The sequence below is a fragment of the Xenopus tropicalis genome, chromosome 1 (assembly GCF_000004195.4).
Source record: "Xenopus tropicalis strain Nigerian chromosome 1, UCB_Xtro_10.0, whole genome shotgun sequence".
Taxonomy (NCBI): domain Eukaryota; kingdom Metazoa; phylum Chordata; class Amphibia; order Anura; family Pipidae; genus Xenopus; species Xenopus tropicalis.
In genome coordinates, this window is record NC_030677.2 from 211,852,931 (window position 1) to 211,876,529 (window position 23,599).

Below are 23,599 nucleotides of genomic sequence, written 5' to 3' on the forward strand. Positions count from 1 at the left end.
CTGTTACCCCAATGTTTCTATATATCTGTAACCTTGTTATGGGCTAAGGGGGCCCAGCCTGAAGGCCAGTTAGGGGGGGATTTGGGGTGAGTGCTTATTTGTGCCCTGGGTACCCCTGGAACTATAGCAGGGTGACTGTTACCCCAATGTTTCTATATATCTGTAACCTTGTTATGGGCTAAGGGGGCCCAGCCTGAAGGCCAGTTAGGGGGGGATTTGGGGTGAGTGCTTATTTGTGCCCTGGGTACCCCTGGAACTATAGCGGGGTGACTGTTACCCCAATGTTTCTATATATCTGTAACCTTGTTATGGGCTAAGGGGGCCCAGCCTGAAGGCCAGTTAGGGGGGGATTTGGGGTGAGTGCTTATTTGTGCCCTGGGTATCCCTGGAACTATAGCAGGGTGACTGTTACCCCAATGTTTCTATATATCTGTAACCTTGTTATGGGCTAAGGGGGCCCAGCCTGAAGGCCAGTTAGGGGGGGATTTGGGGTGAGTGCTTATTTGTGCCCTGGGTACCCCTGGAACTATAGCGGGGTGACTGTTACCCCAATGTTTCTATATATCTGTAACCTTGTTATGGGCTAAGGGGGCCCAGCCTGAAGGTCAGTTAGGGGGGATTTGGGGTGAGTGCTTATTTGTGCCCTGGGTACCCCTGGAACTATAGCGGGGTGACTGTTACCCCAATGTTTCTATATATCTGTAACCTTGTTATGGGCTAAGGGGGCCCAGCCTGAAGGCCAGTTAGGGGGGGATTTGGGGTGAGTGCTTATTTGTGCCCTGGGTACCCCTGGAACTATAGCGGGGTGACTGTTACCCCAATGTTTCTATATATCTGTAACCTTGTTATGGGCTAAGGGGGCCCAGCCTGAAGGCCCAGTTGCATTTTTAGCATTGCCCCATAACCCCCCTCTTGTGTTATATTCACAAGTCCCAGAGTAGAAAGCCAAGGGAGTGGTTTGACACCACAGGACCTGCCTTTAGGGTGCTGGGAGTTGTATAGCGGTTACTGTGTGTGAGGGCAGATCTGTACAACCAGATACAATGTACATATAGATCTGGGGGGGGATTGTTTCTGTTAAACAAATCCCCAAATCTGACTTTTTTTATCTTTCTTTTAAAGAGACAACATGATTACCTGCTGTGGCCTTATCATCATCTACTCCAAAGCCCCCGGTATGAGACTTTTCTATTTAATCTTTCCTCCTGCTTTTAATCACCCTTCCTGTTACTGTGCTGTGCAGAGGATGCTGGGTAATGTAGTCCCAGACAAATGCCTCAGAATGTGCCTTGGGAAGCCAATCAGGCGCTACTGAAAATACCTAAAACTCCAAATACTCACAGCCCTGCTCATTATAATAGCCCCACCCAGTTTCTTAAAGAGACAGTCACCTTAGTGGGTAAATGACAAGGAGCTGCCTGCAGTACTTACCTGCTTTTTATCCCTACCTACCCACTCCGATCCCTGGTTCTGTGCTGAACCAATCACAGCTCTGTTTGAGGAAATAATCGGTAATTTACTGGCTTCTGGTTATAGAACCATCACTATTGGCTAAAGCCAATCTTCGCTCTCTTGAGGGGGGCGGGGACTAAAAACACAGGGAGCAGCCAATCAAAAACCTAAATGCCATTGGGCACTAGCGCTACGAGCCTTTAGAGCCAACACACTCGATTGTATTATCCAGGGCAATTAAAGGGTTAAAGTGCAGATAATACCCAGACCTTCCATTTGTGCCGTGACTTATAATATATTTATTCTGTTCAATGTCCCAGTATCCCCTCTTGTTTATTCTCATAGTAATGTGTCTGTGCCATTGGCTCTGTCCCTTTCTGCTATCCAATTCCGACTCCTGAAACAATGTAGCAAATGTCAGTTCTCCTCTGGGGGGGCCAATCAGCTGGCTGCTGCTACATTGAGTCAGGAGTCAGAGCCAGCAGTGCAGGGAATAGAGCCAAGGAGGCAGTGCTGTCAGTAACAGTGAGGATGAATGGACAGTGACAGTGTCTGTATTTGGCGCCCCCCAGTGCCGCTCCGTGGGATCTCGGTGGAGGTGCAGGTAAAAGGCTTCGTGGCTGATGTATGTGCCACACTGAGGTACAAGAACACGGAGGAGAAGCCCATAGAAGCCGTCTTTGTGTTCCCTCTGGATCAGGACTCTGCCGTGTACAGCTTTGAGGCCACGGTGGAAGGGAAGACGATAGTGGCAGAGCTACAGGAGAGGCAGCAGGTAAGTGATCTGCCCCCGAGAGACAGGTGTCCCATAACCTGACTGCCCTTACAGTAAGGAACCCCTTCCTATGCTGATGGTGAGATCCCCTTTCCTCCCCACCCCCAATGTATCACTCATTCCCCCTCTCTTGGTAGGGAATCCCATAACCTGACTGCCCTTACAGTAAGGAGCCCCTTCCTATGCTGATGGTGAGATCCCCTTTCCTCCCCACCCCCAATGTATCACTCATTCCCCCTCTCTTGGTAGGGAATCCCATAACCTGACTGCCCTTACAGTAAGGAACCCCTTCCTATGCTGATGGTGAGATCTCCTTTCCTCCCCACCCCCAATGTATCACTCATTCCCCCTCTCTTGGTAGGGAATCCCATAACCTGACTGCCCTTACAGAAAAGAGCCCCCTCCTATGCTGATGGTGAGATCTCCTTTCCTCCCCACCCCCAATGTATCACTCATTCCCCCTCTCTTGGTAGGGAATCCCATAACCTGACTGCCCTTACAGTAAGGAGCCCCTTCCTATGCTGATGGTGAGATCCCCTTTCCTCCCTCCCCCAATGTATCACTCATTCCCCCTCTCTTGGTAGGGAATCCCATAACCTGACTGCCCTTACAGTAAGGAACCCCTTCCTATGCTGATGGTGAGATCTCCTTTCCTCCCCACCCCCAATGTATCACTCATTCCCCCTCTCTTGGTAGGGAATCCCATAACCTGACTGCCCTTACAGTAAGGAGCCCCTTCCTATGCTGATGGTGAGATGCCCTTTCCTCCCCACCCCCAATGTATCACTCATTCCCCCTCTCTTGGTAGGGAATCCCATAACCTCTTTGCCCTTACAGTAAGGAACCCCTTCCTATGCTGATGGTGAAATCTCCTTTCCTCCCCACCCCCAATGTATCACTCATTCCCCCTCTCTTGGTAGGGAATCCCATAACCTGACTGCCCTTACAGTAAGGAACCCCTTCCTATGCTGATGGTGAAATCTCCTTTCCTCCCCACCCCCAATGTATCACTCATTCCCCCTCTCTTGGTAGGGAATCCCATAACCTCTTTGCTCCCTTATCCACTGATCATATGCCCTCTAAGACACATTTTGTTATATTAAATGCCCCCCCTCCTGTCTCTCAGGCCCACAAAACCTATGATGAGGCCATTAGCCAAGGCCAGGAAGCTTTTCTGCTGGAGGAGGATAAGAGCTCTGGTGACATTTTCAGCTGCAGCGTTGGGAACCTTCCCCCTGGGCAGGAGGCCGAGGTGAAACTGAGCTTCGTGCGGGAGCTGCCAGTGGAGTCAGATGGTGCTGTGCGCTTTGTGCTTCCAACTGTCCTGAACCCCAGATACACCCCAAAAGGTAATGCAGGGGCCCCGGGGCAAGGAGGAATCAAAAAGTGGGAAATTAATGAGTTCTGTAGGGTTGTGTAACTGGAACGATAACATATAATGTGCAGAGTTTTATGGTATCTCTCTGTACAGGCTATGAGCAAACTAAGGGGGCTGTTCCTGCTGAATTGTGCTTAGTACAGGGGAATCCCTATGTGCCATAGTTTTATGGGATCTCTCTGTACAGGCTATGAGCAAACTAAGGGGGCTGTTCCTGCTGAATTGTGCTTAGTACAGGGGAATCCCTATGTGCCATAGTTTTATGGGATCTCTCTGTACAGGCTATGAGCAAACTTAGGGGGCTGTTCCTGCTGAATTGTGCTTAGTACAGGGGAATCCCTATGTGCCATAGTTTTATGGTATCTCTCTGTACAGGCTATGAGCAAACTTAGGGGGCTGTTCCTGCTGAATTGTGCTTAGTACAGGGGAATCCCTATGTGCCATAGTTTTATGGTATCTCTCTGTACAGGCTATTAGCAAACTTAGGGGGCTGTTCCTGCTGAATTGTGCTTAGTACAGGGGAATCCCTATGCTGCCATAGTTTTATGGTATCTCTCTGTACAGGCTATGAGCAAACTTAGGGGGCTGTTCCTGCTGAATTGTGCTTAGTACAGGGGAATCCCTATGTGCCATAGTTTATGGTATCTCTCTGTACAGGCTATGAGCAAACTTAGGGGGCTGTTCCTGCTGAATTGTGCTTAGTACAGGGGAATCCCTATGTGCCATAGTTTATGGTATCTCTCTGTACAGGCTATGAGCAAACTTAGGGGGCTGTTCCTGCTGAATTGTGCTTAGTACAGGGGAATCCCTATGTGCCATAGTTTTATGGTATCTCTCTGTACGGGCTATGAGCAAACTTAGGGGGCTGTTCCTGCTGAATTGTGCTTAGTACAGGGGAATCCCTATGCTGTACAGGCTATGAGCACACTATGGCCCCTAGAAAGCCACTGCTGCCTGAGTCCCTGTTAGTTATGGGCGGGGCTTATTCAATTCCAATTCTTTTACCCCCAGATCACGACGTGAGCGTAACGGCTGCCATCCCGCGGTTGCCCGCTGATAAGATCCCCTACAGCCTTGCTCTGAACGCTCACTTCCAGTCCGTCTATGGAATCTCCAAGATTGAGTCCAACTGTCAGCTCGAGCCGATCCAGTACACTGATGGGGACAAACTGTCTGCCGAGGTGAGTAAACTACGCATTGGTGCCAGGGTAAGTCACATGGGCTGGGGGCTGGAAGCCTATTGGCTGAGCATTCTCACCATAAGGTTCAATATTCCAAATCAGAACCTTAGTGTGTTCTGCAGAACCGTTGCTGATGGGCCCTTGTGTACCGACACTTCTCCTCTGTATTAACCCTTTACTGACCCTTTCCTCTCTCTGTGCCCCCAGGTGTCCCTGGCGCAAGGGCACAAGTTTGATAAAGATGTGGAGCTGTTGGCCTATTACCTGCAAGCAAACACCCCCAGCGCCATGGTGGAGGCGGGGCTTCCTGATGCTGTGAAAGGTATTATTAAACTTCATCTTTTTTGATAAAGGTATCAGGAAATCCACACGTTTAACCAGAGCTCACTGGGCACATACAGTACAATGAGCTCTCTCAGATCCCGGGGCTTTTATTGTCACTTCTGCTCTGGCAAATTTGCCCAGTGTTTATAAATGAGCCCCTGTGTCTTGGCCTAACAGTTTATAACAATGGAGCCTTAGGCAAGACTGAAAGTGCAGGGGGAGCCGGTAACCCAAAGCAGAGATACTTATCTGGCGCGTCGTGACCCAAACCTGGGCCCAGTGTGCGGTGCCTTTAACTGCCCTTCTCCCTCGTAGGTTCTATCATGGCCGACCCAGTGGTGATGCTGAACTTCTACCCCAACATTCCAGAGAAGGCGAACTCCGGGGAGTTTATTTTCCTGATGGACAGGTCTGGGAGTATGAATGAAAAAATGAGATCCGAGCAGAACGCCCCGCGCCGTATCGACAGCGCCAAGGTCCGTGCAGCCCTAAACTTTATTCCTGGCAGAGAATTTACAGTTTGAGATTAAAGGGAGGCTAAACCTAAAAAAAAGGAACTTACTCCGAGTGCGTCTCTAAATGTTAGCAGTTTTAGACTGCCAGTACCAGGCTTTTGGCTCAGCCGCTCATGGAAAGTCAATGGCTCTGGGGTTAAGTGAATATGCAGGTCAGGCCCAGTCACTGGGGACTCTGAAAAGGCTGGTACTGGCAGTGTAAAACTGCTACAGCAACACTTACACATTCCAGATTGTAACATAAATGGGTAAGTATGGGCTGAGGAACCCAGCTCCAGTATCTTCTTATATAAACCCAGCGTCCCCAACACTTAAACGCTGCTGAACATTGCAGCCAATAGGATACTGGGCCAATAAGATACTGGGAGTTGAAGGCTGCAGGCTGACTCCTCATGATATTTGGTCTGATTCCCTACACAGGAGACCCTGATCTTACTGCTCAAGAGCCTCCCCCTCGGCTGTTACTTCAATATCTTCAGCTTTGGCTCCGAATTCTCTTCCATTTTCTCGTGAGTGTTAATCCTTCATGTGTAACTGGGATAACTACCCAGCATAGGGATTCCCCTGTACTAAGCACAATTCAGCTGGAACAGCCCCCTAAGTTTGCTCATAGCCTGTACAGAGAGATACCATAAAACTATGGCACATAGGGATTTCCCTGTACTAAGCACAATTCAGCAGGAACAGCCCCCTAAGTTTGCTCATAGCCTGTACAGAGAGATACCATAAAACTATGGCACATAGGGATTCCCCTGTACTAAGCACAATTCAGCAGGAACAGCCCCCTAAGTTTGCTCATAGCCTGTACAGAGAGATACCATAAAACTATGGCACATAGGGATTCCCCTGTACTAAGCACAATTCAGCAGGAACAGCCCCCTAAGTTTGCTCATAGCCTGTACAGAGAGATACCATAAAACTATGGCACATAGGGATTCCCCTGTACTAAGCACAATTCAGCAGGAACAGCCCCCTAAGTTTGCCCATAGCCTGTACAGAGAGATACCATAAAACTATGGCACATAGGGATTTCCCTGTACTAAGCACAATTCAGCAGGAACAGCCCCCTAAGTTTGCTCATAGCCTGTACAGAGAGATACCATATAAAGTGTTGGGTTCAAGTGTAGAACGTGGGGTTCTAGGGGCAGTTGCAGTTTGGATGCAGAACACGGAACCCCATTGCTATTATGACCTGGGGCTGATTGTTGCCCCGTTGCAGGGAGAGTACGGCCTACACCCAGGAGTCCATGGCGGAAGCTGTGAAGCTGGTGAATCAGATGGACGCGAATATGGGAGGAACCGAAATCCTAGAACCATTGAAAAGGATCTACAAAACGGCTGGAAGGCCCGCTCACCCCAGACAGGTAAGGCTCTAGCATCTTTTAGTCCTTGCTGCTTCTGCTGGGAGCCAGTTGCCAGCACCCACTACTCTTTCAGTAGCACTTCCTGAGCACCCAACATGGAGCCCCAGAGCGCAACTTCCTACCTACAGGGGCGTCGGTGCCAATTGCACCAGAGGCAGTTACCTGTAACAGCCAATCAGATCTTTGATTTCATTTTCTAACTTTGTGCCAAACCCATAGCTTTTGGCGCATAAAGCACAAGCATTTGTCCCCTAGAGGTCGCTGTTTCAGTGGAGTCTATGGACGAGTTGGCCTGCAAATACCCAGGTCTCCATTTGCACGATAAGCTGTGATTTCATGTCTTTGGAACATTTTATATGAAAAATAAGTGCTATATAGGACCGCTCAAAAAAATAAAGGCAACACTTAACACAATGTAACTCCAAGTCAGTCACACTTCTGTGAAATCAAACTGTCCATTTAGGTAGCAACACTGACTGACAATCAATTTCACACACTGTTGTGCAACTGGAACAGACAACAGGTGGAAATTATAGGCAATTAGCAAGACATCCCCAATAAAGGAGGGGTCCTGCAGGGGGCGCCACAGAGCACTTCTCAGTTCCTATGCTTTCTGGCTGATGTTTTGGTCACGTTTGAATGCCGGCGGTGCTTTCACTCTAGTGGTAGCGGAGTCTACAACCCAGACTCAGGTAGTGCAGCCCCCCACAGGATGGCACATCAATGTGAGCTGTGGCAAGAAGGCTTGCTGTGTCTGTCAGTGTAGTGCCCAGAGCATGGAGGCGCTAGCAGGAGACAGGCCAGTACATCAGGAGACGGGGAGCAGGCCGTAGGAGGGCAACAACCCGGCAGCAGGGCCGCTACCTCCGCCTTTGTGCCAGGAGGAACAGGAGGAGCACAGGCAGAGCCCTGCAAAATGGCCTCCAGCGGGCCGTGCATGTGTCTGCCCAAACGGTCACTCCATGAGGGGGGGTATGAGGGCCGACATCCACAGGTGGGGGTTGTGCTTACCGCCCAACACCGTGCAGGACGTTTGCCATGATTGCCGAATTCCCCACCAGCGCCCTGTGCTCTTCACAGATGAAAGCAGGTTCACACCGAGCACATGAGACAGACGTGACCGAGTCTGGAGACGCCATGGAGAACGTTCTGCTGCCTACAACATCCTCCAGCATGAGCGGTTTGGCAGTGGGTCAGTAATGGTAACTACTGAGCCCCATCAGGAGCCTGCCCAGGCGTTGTAGGGGGGCCATACAGGCACGTGGGGGCCACACACACTACTGAGCCCCATCAGGAGCCTGCCCAGGCACTGTAGGGGGGCCATACAGGCACGTGGGGGCCACACACACTACTGAGCCCCATCAGGAGCATGCCCAGGCGTTGTAGGGGGGCCATACAGGCACGTGGGGGCCACACACACTACTGAGCCCCATCAGGAGCATGCCCAGGTGTTGTAGGGGGGCCATACAGGCACGTGGGGGCCACACACACTACTGAGCCCCATCAGGAGCATGCCCAGGCACTGTAGGGGGGCCATACAGGCACGTGGGGGCCACACACACTACTGAGCCCCATCAGGAGCATGCCCAGGCGTTGTAGGGGGGCCATACAGGCACGTGGGGGCCACACACACTACTGAGCCCCATCAGGAGCATGCCCAGGTGTTGTAGGGGGGCCATACAGGCACGTGGGGGCCACACACACTACTGAGCCCCATCAGGAGCATGCCCAGGCGTTGCAGGGGGGCCATACAGGCACGTGGGGGCCACACACACTACTGAGCCCCATCAGGAGCATTCCCAGGCGTTGTAGGGGGGCTATACAGGCACGTGGGGGCCACACACACTACTGAGCCCCATCAGGAGCATGCCCAGGCATTGCAGGGGGGCCATACAGGCACGTGGGGGCCACACACACTACTGAGCCCCATCAGGAGCCTGCCCAGGCGTTGTAGGGGGGCCATACAGGCACGTGGGGGCCACACACACTACTGAGCCCCATCAGGAGCCTGCCCAGGCGTTGTAGGGGGGCCATACAGGCACGTGGGGGCCACACACGCTACTGAGCCCCATCAGGAGCCTGCCCAGGCGTTGTAGGGGGGGCCATACAGGCACGTGGGGGCCACACACACTACTGAGCCCCATCAGGAGCATGCCCAGGCGCTGTAGGGGGGCCATACAGGCACGTGGGGGCCACACACACTACTGAGCCTCATTTTGACTTGTTTTAAGGACATTACATCAACGTTGGATCAGCCTGTAGTGTTTTTTTCCACTTTAATTTTGAGTGAGACTCCAAATCCAGACCTCCATGGGTTAATAAATTTGATTTCCATTGATAATTTGTGTGTGATTTTGTTGTCAGCACATTCAGCTATGTAAAGAACAAAGTATTTAATAAGAATATTTCATTCATTCAGATCCAGAAAGTCTTGTTTTTGTGTTCCCTTTATTTTTTTGAGCAGTGTACTTTGCCTTTAATTGATGCAGAAATCCCACAATGCCTTTTCCTTCCAGTTGTTTGTTTTCACCGATGGAGAAGTCGGGAACACAAAGTTCGTTATAGATGAAGTAAGAAGGAACGCCCATAATCACCGGTAAGTGGGTGGGGCCAGCGGCAGATAAACCTGAAGCCCAATGTGGCCAGCACGTGTCACTCCTGTTCCTACTTCTCATTGGTTATTTCTCCCGGCAGGTGTTTTACATTTGGTATTGGGGACGGGGCCTCCACGGCCCTCATTAAGGGCTTGGCCAGGGCGGCCAGTGGCACCTTTGAGTTTATCACTGGGAAGGAGAGGATGCAGCCCAAGGTAAGGGGCCCTTGTACAGGGGCCACTAAACTTTAACCTGTCAGATTCATGAGCCAATAAATAGGGATTGAGAAACAGAAAGCACTTTCATTTTACACTGGATCCTTCTCCTGTTTCCTACGAGCAATAGTGGGAGGAGTTAATTCAATTTTCATCCACCTGTATAATAAACTCCTCTTTATCTGTAAGCCAGCAGTTAATGGAGGGGTTTGTTTATCCAGAGATCTTTTTAATATAGAAAAATATGATTTTTTTTAGCCCTGAATATAATGCTATAGTGTTTCTCCATTTAATATCAATTGCCCCTCCCTAGGTTCTTCAGACCCTGAAATGTTCCCTGCAGCCCATGGTGAAGGACATCACCCTGACATGGATTCTGCCTCCTGGGGTGGAGGCCAAACTGCTGTCTGGGACTCCCACTGCCATATTCCAAGGCCAGAAATCCATTGTGTATGCCCAGCTAAAGGGCAAGGTGAGCTGGCAGAGAAAGGGCACTTAAAAAAGTGGGGGGGGTAAAGGCAAAGTAAACTCCAGGAGCTGAACTGTTGTGCCCTTTCCCATCCAGGTGGAGCAGGGAACAGAAGGGCAAGTCAGCCTGGCATACAGCTTTAAAGATGAAATGGTCGCCAACGTACTGCGCTTCACCCTGAAGCTCACACAATCGGAGAGGTGGGCACTGCTGGCCGGCAACAGGCTAGTTATTGGGCGTGAAAGGCCAGTGGATCAGCCTGTATCTTACTGTACCAGCTCAGCGTATGGGGTTGAGTGGAAATGATAACTGCTTTAGGAATGGCAGGAAGTGCTACTTTATTAAAAGGGTAGTGGGTGCAGGGAACTCACTTTCAGCAGATGCAGCTGAACCTTAAGGAAGGAAGATAATAGAAAAAAGGTTAATGGATCCGAGTCCTGTTGTTCTGTAAGGACCAATTCTAGTGGAAGCAGGAGGGGCTTAAGGATGGTAGGAAGTGCTACTTTACTAAAAGAGTAGTGGGTGCAGGGAACTCACTTCCACTTTAGAATAGGCAGTACTAAAAGCTAACTCTAAACAACTTTTTAATTGGTCTTCATAATTTATTTCTTATAGTATTTTATCTATTTGCCTTCTTCTGACTCTTTGCAGCTTTCAAATGGGGGTCACTGACCCCGGCAGCCAAACCCTATTGCTCTGTGAGGCTCCAGTTTTATTGTTATTGTTACTTTTTATTCCTTAGCTTTCTATCCAGCCCCTCTCCTATTCATATACCAGTCTCTCATTCAAACTGCTCCCTGATCGCTAAGGCAATTTGGACCCTAGCAACCAGATAACGGCTAAAATTTGTTAAACAAATAGTAAAATATTTAAAAATCCACAAATATTAAAAATTCAGACCAATTGCAAATTGTCTTAGAATATTGCTCTTTACAGTCAGAATTCTGTACCTGCAGGGACCTAATGGATCTAATGCCAAGGTGCTGCCTATGGGCCCCAGGTCCCACTATGTGTTCCTTCTCCCCAAGACCCACCATGCACAGACTAGCGGCCAAGGTGGTCATCTCTAACCTGATTGGTGGGGAAAACCCAGGGGTGAAATCGGAGGAAGTGAAGAAACAGATTGTGGAGACCAGTGTCCAATCCGGGGTCATCTCTCCCCTCACGGCCTATGTAGCTGTCAATAAGGAAACCAAGAACCCAGTGAAAGGCCCCCCGGTCCAGAGGTCCATCCCACTCTATGGTGAGACCCTGCTGCCCATCTGCACAGGCACATTAATGCCCCTTCGTGCCCAACATGCCCCACCATTTGCACCATGAGGGTAGAAAGTGCAATTTTGAATATCATTCCAGTTCTTATAAGGTTTACTCTCATAGCCAAATCAAGTACCAAATCCCTACCATAAAGCAAGACAGGACTGCTGTGTACCAGGAAGGAAGCAGAAATCCAGGAGGCACACACCGTGCCACACAAGCACTTGCACATTTACCCTTTATTTTTATGATAATATACTTTTCTGTTTTGCCCCAGGTGCACCGATGGCAATGTTTTGCAGTGTGCCAATGCCAAGAATGATGCCAGGGGAGTTGGTTACTGCCCACTTTTGAACATCACTTCACTTTTATCTCCCACAACAATGTTCCCTAGCAACAGCGGGGTCAGCGTTATTAGAAATGCTGATTGGCTCCAGACTTAAGGTGCCCATACACTGTAAGATCCGCTCGTTAGGCGAGGTCACCAAGCGAGCGTATCTTCTCCCGATATACCCACAGCGGGTATTGGCGCTGTCGGTTTGAGGACCCCATCAACGAGCTGATGCGGCCCCTGATCCGATGGAGAAGTCAAGCCTGCCCAATTTCAGGCCAGATGTTGGTCGGGGAGGCCTGTCGATGGTGCCCATACCCGGGCAGATAAGCTACCAAATCAGTCTAAACCAATATTGGCAGCTGAAATCGGCCTGTGTATGGCCACCTTAAGTAACCTTTAACAACCAATCAGGTATCTGCTTTTAAACAGCAACTGTGTAAACTGTACCTACCGATTGGTTACTATAAGCATGTAACAACACTGCTTCCCCTTGTTGGTAAGGTCTGTGATACTGTACAGGTATTTTTTCAATGTATAACTCAGCCTGCAGCCTTGTGCCTTTATATGGGGGGCACAGAACCCCTCAGTGACTGCTAATATCCTTATCATTTACAGTAGGGGGTACATTATCCCTTATAATACATGAGTGATACTCAGAGTTCCCTGTATAACTCAGCCTGCAGCCTTGTGCCTTTATATGGGCACAGAACCCCTCAGTGACTGCTAATATCCTTATCATTTACAGTAGGGGGTACATTATCCCTTATAATACATGAGTGATACTCAGAGTTCCCTGTATAACTCAGCCTGCAGCCTTGTGCCTTTATATGGGGGGCACAGAACCCCTCAGTGACTGCTAATATCCTTATCATTTACAGTAGGGGGTACATTATCCCTTATAATACATGAGTGATACTCAGAGTTCCCTGTATAACTCAGCCTGCAGCCTTGTGCCTTTATATGGGGGGCACAGAACCCCTCAGTGACTGCTAATATCCTTATCATTTACAGTGGGGGGTACATTATCCCTTATAATACATGAGTGATACTCAGAGTTCCCTGTATAACTCAGCCTGCAGCCTTGTGCCTTTATATGGGCACAGAACCCCTCAGTGACTGCTAATATCCTTATCAGTGACAGTAGGGGGTACATTATCCCTTATAATACATGAGTGATACTCAGAGTTCCCTGTATAACTCAGCCTGCAGACTTGTGCCTTTATATGGGGGGCACAGAACCCCTCAGTGACTGCTAATATCCTTATCATTTACAGTAGGGGGTACATTATCCCTTATAATACATGAGTGATACTCAGAGTTCCCTGTATAACTCAGCCTGCAGCCTTGTGCCTTTATATGGGGGGCACAGAACCCCTCAGTGACTGCTAATATCCTTATCATTTACAGTAGGGGGTACATTATCCCTTATAATACATGAGTGATACTCAGAGTTCCCTGTATAACTCAGCCTGCAGCCTTGTGCCTTTATATGGGGGGCACAGAACCCCTCAGTGACTGCTAATATCCTTATCATTTACAGTAGGGGGTACATTATAGCTAACTGCATTAAAAAAGGCAGCATGAGTGGAATGAGAGGATTTCCCCCTGAGACTTGTGTGTTACAGTTATGGGATATTGTGTTGTGTGTTACAGATGAGTGTTGTTATTCCCTGGATATGGCACCATGGAATGAACTAACAGACGGTACGAGTATTTTTACGACTATTTTTCTGTTTGTATGAGCCCCCAATGGATGGTGTTTCCCCTGTACCCCCCTGCGCACTACTCTCTCCCTTTCCCATGCCAGCCATTGGGGGCCATTTACCAAAGCGTTACAGGTGCAGGATTAGTACAAGCAGCCATGGAATATGAATGTGTCAGTTACTGATACAGGAGGCGTCTCCTGACTCTGCTCTGCTCTCTCACTGTGACAGGCGCCATAGAACTGAGCAGAGAGCTCCCAAGAGACGCCTCCTGCATCAGTAACTAAAGGGCCGGCCATAACAGCAGGGGGAGCTCCAGGTATTAATCCATGGTAGCAGCGCTGTAAAACTGCTACTATATTGAAAGCTAAAGAATAAAAAAATAACAGAAAAATAACAGAAGCTGCAACATTGCTCCCAACCTGCAGGTGTGTCTCTGGCTGAATGTCCCAGTGACGCTCTGGGGAATGAGCACAATTTAGGGGTTTAGCGGAAATACTATTTATTTTTGTAACAGGGAATGATAACTGCTTTAGGAATGGCAGGAAGTGCTAATTTACTTAAAGGGTAGTGGGTGCAGGGAACTCACTTTCAGCAGATGCAGCTGAACCTTAGGGAAGGAAGGCAATAGTAAAAAGGTTAATGGATGCGAGTCCTGTTGTTCTGTAAGGGCCAATTCTAGTGGAAGCAGGAGGGGCTTAAGGATGGTAGGAAGTGATACTTTACTGAAAGGGTAGTGGGTGCAGGGAACTGACTTCCACCTTTAAGCTAACTTTTAGTATATTACAGAACTGCCTATTCTAAACAACTTTTTAATTGGTCTTCATTATTTATTTCTTGTAGTATTTTATCTATTTACCTTCTTCTTCTGACTCTTTGCAGCTTTCCTTGCAGAACCCCCCAGTGACTGCTAATATCCTTATCAGTGACAGTAGGGGGTACATTATCCCTTATAATACATGAGTGATACTCAGAGTTCCCTGTATAACTCAGCCTGCAGCCTTGTGCCTTTATATGGGGGGCACAGAACCCCTCAGTGACTGCTAATATCCTTATCATTTACAGTAGGGGGTACAGTATCCCTTATAATACATGAGTGATACTCAGAGTTCCCTGTATAACTCAGCCTGCAGCCTTGTGCCTTTATATGGGGGGCACAGAACCCCTCGGTGACTGCTAATATCCTTATCATTTACAGTAGGGGGTACATTATCCCTTATAATACATGAGTGATACTCAGAGTTCCCTGTATAACTCAGCCTGCAGCCTTGTGCCTTTATATGGGGGGCACAGAACCCCTCAGTGACTGCTAATATCCTTATCATTTACAGTAGGGGGTACATTATCCCTTATAATACATGAGTGATACTCAGAGTTCCCTGTATAACTCAGCCTGCAGCCTTGTGCCTTTATATGGGGGGCACAGAACCCCTCAGTGACTGCTAATATCCTTATCATTTACAGTAGGGGGTACATTATCCCTTATAATACATGAGTGATACTCAGAGTTCCCTGTATAACTCAGCCTGCAGCCTTGTGCCTTTATATGGGGGGCACAGAACCCCTCAGTGACTGCTAATATCCTTATCATTTACAGTAGGGGGTACATTATCCCTTATAATACATGAGTGATACTCAGAGTTCCCTGTATAACTCAGCCTGCAGCCTTGTGCCTTTATATGGGGGGCACAGAACCCCTCAGTGACTGCTAATATCCTTATCATTTACAGTAGGGGGTACATTATCCCTTATAATACATGAGTGATACTCAGAGTTCCCTGTATAACTCAGCCTGCAGCCTTGTGCCTTTATATGGGCACAGAACCCCTCAGTGACTGCTAATATCCTTATCATTTACAGTAGGGGGTACATTATCCCTTATAATACATGAGTGATACTCAGAGTTCCCTGTATAACTCAGCCTGCAGCCTTGTGCCTTTATATGGGGGGCACAGAACCCCCCAGTGACTGCTAATATCCTTATCATTTACAGTAGGGGGTACATTATCCCTTATAATACATGAGTGATACTCAGAGTTCCCTGTATAACTCAGCCTGCAGCCTTGTGCCTTTATATGGGGGGCACAGAACCCCTCAGTGACTGCTAATATCCTTATCATTTACAGTAGGGGGTACAGTATCCCTTATAATACATGAGTGATACTCAGAGTTCCCTGTATAACTCAGCCTGCAGCCTTGTGCCTTTATATGGGGGGCACAGAACCCCTCGGTGACTGCTAATATCCTTATCATTTACAGTAGGGGGTACATTATCCCTTATAATACATGAGTGATACTCAGAGTTCCCTGTATAACTCAGCCTGCAGCCTTGTGCCTTTATATGGGGGGCACAGAACCCCTCAGTGACTGCTAATATCCTTATCATTTACAGTAGGGGGTACATTATCCCTTATAATACATGAGTGATACTCAGAGTTCCCTGTATAACTCAGCCTGCAGCCTTGTGCCTTTATATGGGGGGCACAGAACCCCTCAGTGACTGCTAATATCCTTATCATTTACAGTAGGGGGTACATTATCCCTTATAATACATGAGTGATACTCAGAGTTCCCTGTATAACTCAGCCTGCAGCCTTGTGCCTTTATATGGGGGGCCCAGAACCCCTCAGTGACTGCTAATATCCTTATCATTTACAGTAGGGGGTACATTATCCCTTATAATACATGAGTGATACTCAGAGTTCCCTGTATAACTCAGCCTGCAGCCTTGTGCCTTTATATGGGGGGCACAGAACCCCTCAGTGACTGCTAATATCCTTATCATTTACAGTAGGGGGTACATTATCCCTTATAATACATGAGTGATACTCAGAGTTCCCTGTATAACTCAGCCTGCAGCCTTGTGCCTTTATATGGGCCCAGAACCCCTCAGTGACTGCTAATATCCTTATCATTTACAGTAGGGGGTACATTATCCCTTATAATACATGAGTGATACTCAGAGTTCCCTGTATAACTCAGCCTGCAGCCTTGTGCCTTTATATGGGGGGCACAGAACCCCTCAGTGACTGCTAATATCCTTATCATTTACAGTAGGGGGTACATTATAGCTAACTGCATTAAAAAAAGACAGCATGAGTGAAATGAGAAGATTTCCCCCTGACACTTGTGTGTTACAGTTATGGGATATTGTGTTGTGTGTTACAGATGTGTACGAGTGCGTGGAAATTGCACCACCGAATGAACTAACAGAAGGTACGAGTATTTTTATGACTATTTTTATAATATTACCCACGTTCTGTTTGTATGAGCCCCCAATGGATGGTGTTTCCCCTGTACCCCCCCCCCCCGGGCACTGCTCTCTCCCTTTCCCATGCCAGCCATTGGGGGCCATTTACCAAAGCGTTACAGGTGCAGGTTTAGTACAAGCAGCCATGGAATATGAATGTGTCAGTTACTGATACAGGAGGCGTCTCCTGACTCTGCTCTGCTCTCTCACTGTGACAGGCGCCATAGAACTGAGCAGAGAGCTCCCAAGAGACGCCTCCTGCATCAGTAACTAAAGGGCCGGCCATAACAGCAGGGGGAGCTCCAGGTATTAATCCATGGTAGCAGCGCTGTAAAACTGCTACTATATTGAAAGCTAAAGAATAAAAAAATAACAGAAAAATAACAGAAGCTGCAACATTGCTCCCAACCTGCAGGTGTGTCTCTGGCTGAATGTCCCAGTGACGCTCTGGGGAATGAGCACAATTTAGGGGTTTAGCGGAAATACTATTTATTTTTGTAACAGGGAATGATAACTGCTTTAGGAATGGCAGGAAGTGCTAATTTACTTAAAGGGTAGTGGGTGCAGGGAACTCACTTCCACCTTAAAATTAACTTTTAGTATATTACAGAACTGCCTATTCTCTTTGCAGCTTTCTTTGAAGAACCCCTCAGTGACTGCTAATATCCTTATCATTTACAGTAGGGGGTACATTATCCCTTATAATACATGAGTGATACTCAGAGTTCCCTGTATAACTCAGCCTGCAGCCTTGTGCCTTTATATGGGGGGCACAGAACCCCTCAGTGACTGCTAATATCCTTATCAGTTACAGTAGGGGGTACATTATCCCTTATAATACATGAGTGATACTCAGAGTTCCCTGTATAACTCAGCCTGCAGCCTTGTGCCTTTATATGGGGGGCACAGAACCCCTCAGTGACTGCTAATATCCTTATCATTTACAGTAGGGGGTACATTATCCCTTATAATACATGAGTGATACTCAGAGTTCCCTGTATAACTCAGCCTGCAGCCTTGTGCCTTTATATGGGGGGCACAGAACCCCTCAGTGACTGCTAATATCCTTATCATTTACAGTAGGGGGTACATTATCCCTTATAATACATGAGTGATACTCAGAGTTCCCTGTATAACTCAGCCTGCAGCCTTGTGCCTTTATATGGGGGGCACAGAACCCCTCAGTGACTGCTAATATCCTTATCATTTACAGTAGGGGGTACATTATCCCTTATAATACATGAGTGATACTCAGAGTTCCCTGTATAACTCAGCCTGCAGCCTTGTGCCTTTATATGGGCACAGAACCCCTCAGTGACTGCTAATATCCTTATCATTTACAGTAGGGGGTACATTATCCCTTATAATACATGAGTGATACTCAGAGTTCCCTGTATAACTCAGCCTGCAGCCTTGTGCCTTTATATGGGGGGCACAGAACCCCCCAGTGACTGCTAATATCCTTATCATTTACAGTAGGGGGTACAGTATCCCTTATAATACATGAGTGATACTCAGAGTTCCCTGTATAACTCAGCCTGCAGCCTTGTGCCTTTATATGGGGGGCACAGAACCCCTCAGTGACTGCTAATATCCTTATCATTTACAGTAGGGGGTACATTATCCCTTATAATACATGAGTGATACTCAGAGTTCCCTGTATAACTCAGCCTGCAGCCTTGTGCCTTTATATGGGGGGCACAGAACCCCCCAGTGACTGCTAATATCCTTATCATTTACAGTAGGGGGTACAGTATCCCTTATAATACATGAGTGATACTCAGAGTTCCCTGTATAACTCAGCCTGCAGCCTTGTGCCTTTATATGGGGGGCACAGAACCCCCCAGTGACTGCTAATATCCTTATCATTTACAGTAGGGGGTACAGTATCCCTTATAATACATGAGTGATACTCAGAGTTCCCTGTATAACTCAGCCTGCAGCCTTGTGCCTTTATATGGGGGGCACAGAACCCCTCAGTGACTGCTAATATCCTTATCATTTACAGTAGGGGGTACATTATCCCTTATAATACATGAGTGATACTCAGAGTTCCCTGTATAACTCAGCCTGCAGCCTTGTGCCTTTATATGGGCACAGAACCCCTCAGTGACTGCTAATATCCTTATCATTTACAGTAGGGGTACATTACCCCTTATAATACATGAGTGATACTCAGAGTTCCCTGTATAACTCAGCCTGCAGCCTTGTGCCTTTATATGGGCACAGAACCCCTCAGTGACTGCTAATATCCTTATCATTTACAGTAGGGGGTACATTATCCCTTATAATACATGAGTGATACTCAGAGTTCCCTGTATAACTCAGCCTGCAGCCTTGTGCCTTTATATGGGGGGCACAGAACCCCTCAGTGACTGCTAATATCCTTATCATTTACAGTAGGGGGTACATTATCCCTTATAATACATGAGTGATACTCAGAGTTCCCTGTATAACTCAGCCTGCAGCCTTGTGCCTTTATATGGGGGGCACAGAACCCCTCAGTGACTGCTAATATCCTTATCATTTACAGTAGGGGGTACATTATCCCTTATAATACATGAGTGATACTCAGAGTTCCCTGTATAACTCAGCCTGCAGCCTTGTGCCTTTATATGGGGGGCACAGAACCCCTCAGTGACTGCTAATATCCTTATCATTTACAGTAGGGGGTACATTATCCCTTATAATACATGAGTGATACTCAGAGTTCCCTGTATAACTCAGCCTGCAGCCTTGTGCCTTTATATGGGGGGCACAGAACCCCTCAGTGACTGCTAATATCCTTATCATTTACAGTAGGGGGTACATTATCCCTTATAATACATGAGCGATACTCAGAGTTCCCTGTATAACTCAGCCTGCAGCCTTGTGCCTTTATATGGGGGGCACAGAACCCCTCAGTGACTGCTAATATCCTTATCATTTACAGTAGGGGGTACATTATCCCTTATAATACATGAGCGATACTCAGAGTTCCCTGTATAACTCAGCCTGCAGCCTTGTGCCTTTATATGGGCACAGAACCCCTCAGTGACTGCTAATATCCTTACCATTTACAGTAGGGGGTACATTATCCCTTATAATACATGAGTGATACTCAGAGTTCCCTGTATAACTCAGCCTGCAGCCTTGTGCCTTTATATGGGGGGCACAGAACCCCTCAGTGACTGCTAATATCCTTATCATTTACAGTAGGGGGTACATTATCCCTTATAATACATGAGTGATACTCAGAGTTCCCTGTATAACTCAGCCTGCAGCCTTGTGCCTTTATATGGGGGGCACAGAGCCCCACTTCTGTGAGCGACGGCGCCACATCTGCTCCCGCCGAGGGTAGGTTTGGCTAAGTCATGTGATTGTGCCCTGGCAGGCAGAGGGGTGTTGGTAACATGGGATACACTGACTTGGTGCTCATTCATTTATAGTTAAAGGGGAACTAAACCCAAATAAAAGAATTGATATCAGCTTTCTCATTCGTTTTAGACTGCTAATATCAGGCTGTCAGCTCTGCAGCTCTCTATAAAGGTCACTGACTAAAGATGTAGCAGTCTAAAACTGCAAATATCACAGAAAGGGATTTCGATCCCCCCTGATATATTCTCTCTTCCTTTTGGGAACATCCATCAGTGGTGAATGGGCCACGTGCCCCCAGCATGTTCTTGCAGGATACAAGGGGTGCCTATATTGCTGGGCTTAGGCCTGGCTCAACCCCACAAGCTGATTCAGTGTAGCAAAGGGAATATACAGGTACGGGACCCGTTATCCAGAATGCTCGGGACCTGAGGTTCTCTGGATAAGGGGTCTTTCCATAATTTGGATCTCCATACCTTAAGTCTACTAAAGAATCATTTAAACATTTAAACCCAATAGGATTGTTTCCTCCAATAAGGATTAAGTGTATCTTAGTTGGTATCGAGAACAAAGTATGGCCTTTCTGTAATTCAGAGCTTTCTGCATAACAGGTTTCCGGAATAACGGATCCCATACCTGTATACATTCTGCTCTTAGTGTTGCCTTTAAGCAAATCGGTATTTGCAGTTGAAGGAGTGAGGCACATTCTGTGGGCAAATCCATTCTCTCCTGGCCACAAGGGGGTGCCTTTGTGCCTTTCAGCTCCCTGTGAGTTGTCCCCCTATGAGGCCTTTCTGTCTCCTTCCTGCATTAATGATTCCCCCCCCCCCTCAGGACAAAGGTTTTGCCCAACAGTAAAGCTGCCCAATAGGCCGGGCTTGGGCACACCTGACTGACCACTGTCCAATCACTTGTCATTCTTGTCCGGAACCTTGTCTGGCCTCTGTTAATACAGTTTTGGGGCCTGAATCACTTACTACATTGGTGTCGTAAAGGGGACCTGTCACCCCCAAAAAATAACTAAAAATCCTATTTTATTTTGCTAGTCGGGCAAAAATTTGCCGTCATTTGTTTCATAATTGTCCTGTTCTTGCCCCGCAGCCAAAGCAGAACGGGCTCTGTTCCAGCTCATCTCCCTGCAGAACGCAGACGGGTCCTGGAACCTCAACTCGGAATTGGCTTCCGTCTTTGAAATGTCTGAAGAGGTTTTGAAGGAAAAAATTCCGGATCCGGTAAATTCCTCTCCGCGGTTGTAATCATTTTATTGGTGTTGCCTGGTTTCTGCTGTTTCAGGAGTCAGAACCCGTAGCTCAGAGAACATTTATGTCTTAATTGTCTCAAGTGACCAGGAAGCAAAATATTTGCCAATGAGATGTTTTTATTGCCCTTCCTGTCCCTAGAGCATCGATGCCTCACTGTGGGCCACTGTTCTGGCCGTGATGTGGCTGCACGCCGCCCGCCCCCAGCAGAGAGACGAGTGGGAGTTGCTGGAGGACAAAGCTCTGGATTGGATTAAGGCAAAAGCAGGTAATGAGCAGGTTATGGCTGGGGATCAAGTCATTCCCAGACCGGCAGTTATACCCTCACTGGAGGATCCACCAAAGATGTGTCCATCCCAATTCATGCTCTATAGGCCGGGGTTCCAGGAGTATCTAGGGGAGCTAATGGGCTCTCTCCAAATCTCACCCTGAGTGGCCTTCGTGTTGGGCCCCCCAAGCCACCATAGGTTTTTGAACCTTTCATCTCCTCTTCTCCTTTCCGGTGGTGCAGTTGAAGGCCAACAAACGCCCAGTTTCAGTTTAATGGCTCAGTCTGAGGAGCACTTTGGTGGCCACAAGTGGTTTTTTTTTGTATTTATAATGTTTCATGTTATGCTAAATAACAAACAGGGAAGATATTGGCCAGGGGGACTGGTGGGTTTCATTATTATTGCCTTCCTAACGTAGAACCTCACGAAACCCCAGGTCGGGTTGAGCAGTGTTTAAGACCAGGTAGTCAGTTGCGGCTCACAAGCAAACTCGAGGTGAGGGGATTTTAGGAAAGATGGGTTTGTCTTAAATGAAGTTGGTCACTTTATTCCAAAACGTGGCTGTTTCCTGGCATGGCCACATCATGGGCACAAAGCTAGATGAATGTTCCGCGTACGTGGGGCACTAGGCCATCTCAGCACTAGCCATTCTGCTTGGGTGCAGTTGCGCAATACGTAAGGCCATGGAGCATTTATGATTGAGTCTATGCCTTGTTGATAGGCTTTATGTGCATTTGACCCTCTGTAGGTCGTGTTGTAGGTCCTAAACACTAGAGATGGTGATTGAATTGTGGCCACTAGATCAGGCTAAAGTGTTGTGAGCATTTCCTGAGGGGGTGGAGATTGGAGGGCAGAGTCACATGCCAAAGAGGCTAGCTATGGCCAGGCAGTGGCACCCTGGGTCAGGTATGAATTGCATACAGACCAAGCAGTTAGTTTCTCTACACCTTGGGTTAAGTCTTTATCATTGTTCATGAGTTATAAATGGACCTTCTGGGACAGCATCTCATGGAGTTCCAATCTCCGCTCTAGTCCATCTTGTGTATCTAAGTAGGTGTTGTAAAAGGGGCAGGAGGGAGTTGCCCCAAAGCAGGGGTTCTGGTGATAAACTTGGTGGCCACAAGTTTCACTAGGCATCGTACAACCCTCGGCCTTAATACAGTTTATTATTCTCCTCAGCCCCTTCCTTGAGCGAGTGCGTCCGGGCCGGAAACCAGCTGCTGAACTGCTCCATAGACGGAAAAGTATTTGGCCTGTGAGAAGAAGCGGCCAATGGAAACTGGAATCTAAACTGGGAAATACGTCTCTGTGTCATTGGTACAGTTAAAGGGGAAGCTCATCTGAACATTAAAAAAAAAAATGTAGGTGGTAGAACGTTACATAAGGTTTAGTTTGTCTGCTCTGTACTGAGAATTAATAGGGTGAACTTGACCTTTTTATAGCTGCTTATTATCTGCTGCACTATAGTGGGGGGAACTGGAGACAATATTAATAACTACTACTGGATTTAGTGGGGGGTTCTGGTACCCTGGGCCCCTACCTCTTCCTTCTGAACACCCCCAAACCTGAGAAACGGGGTTACTAACAGCCGCACCAAAGATTTTTCATTTTCACTAAAATAAAAGGAAAAAAAAAAAGAAGTTGCGCCTCATTTGTATTGAGAGAATGTGAAGCAGCGGGGGGGGGGGGGGGGGGGGGTGCGTGTGTATATGTGTGTTATGTGCAGGGCTGGCAAGGAAGTTGAAACCATTGGGGGGGGGTGACTAAAATCTCTACATTTTTGGCCAAGGTGGGGCTCTCGTTTTGTTCAAAAACAAAAATATCTTGCTGGGAAATGTAACAACAGGGTTTTTTTGCTCCGAGGTGTTTATGGGCTTGGGGGGGGGGGGGGAATTCACCTACTTCCAGG

The 23,599-nt window shown here is 47.7% G+C and overlaps 1 protein-coding gene across 1 annotated transcript; it reads left to right on the top strand.

The window, feature by feature from the left end:
- The first annotated feature begins 1,987 nt into the window (after nt 1–1,987).
- Nucleotides 1,988–23,325, top strand: LOC101734291 (von Willebrand factor A domain-containing protein 5A-like). The gene is made up of 18 exons (XM_031906796.1): nt 1,988–2,227; nt 3,354–3,576; nt 4,617–4,786; nt 4,994–5,108; nt 5,426–5,586; nt 6,046–6,134; nt 6,845–6,989; nt 9,506–9,585; nt 9,684–9,798; nt 10,112–10,270; nt 10,364–10,467; nt 11,296–11,510; nt 11,799–11,863; nt 13,481–13,559; nt 16,727–16,774; nt 21,264–21,394; nt 21,563–21,689; nt 22,870–23,325. The coding sequence occupies exons 1-18, from the start codon at nt 1,988–1,990 to the stop codon at nt 22,947–22,949; spliced, it is 2,346 nt and encodes a 781-aa protein (XP_031762656.1). The 3' UTR covers nt 22,950–23,325.
- Nucleotides 23,326–23,599: the final 274 nt, after the last annotated feature.

Excerpts from the sequence above, each read along its gene's own strand:
- LOC101734291 (XM_031906796.1), top strand. The coding sequence starts at position 1,988 with ATGGACAGTGACAGTGTCTGTATTTGGCGCCCCCCAGTGCCGCTCCGT. Across the intron at positions 3,577-4,616 it reads CCCCAGATACACCCCAAAAG|ATCACGACGTGAGCGTAACG; the intron begins GTAATGCAGGGG and ends TTTTACCCCCAG. Across the intron at positions 5,109-5,425 it reads GCTTCCTGATGCTGTGAAAG|GTTCTATCATGGCCGACCCA; the intron begins GTATTATTAAAC and ends TCTCCCTCGTAG.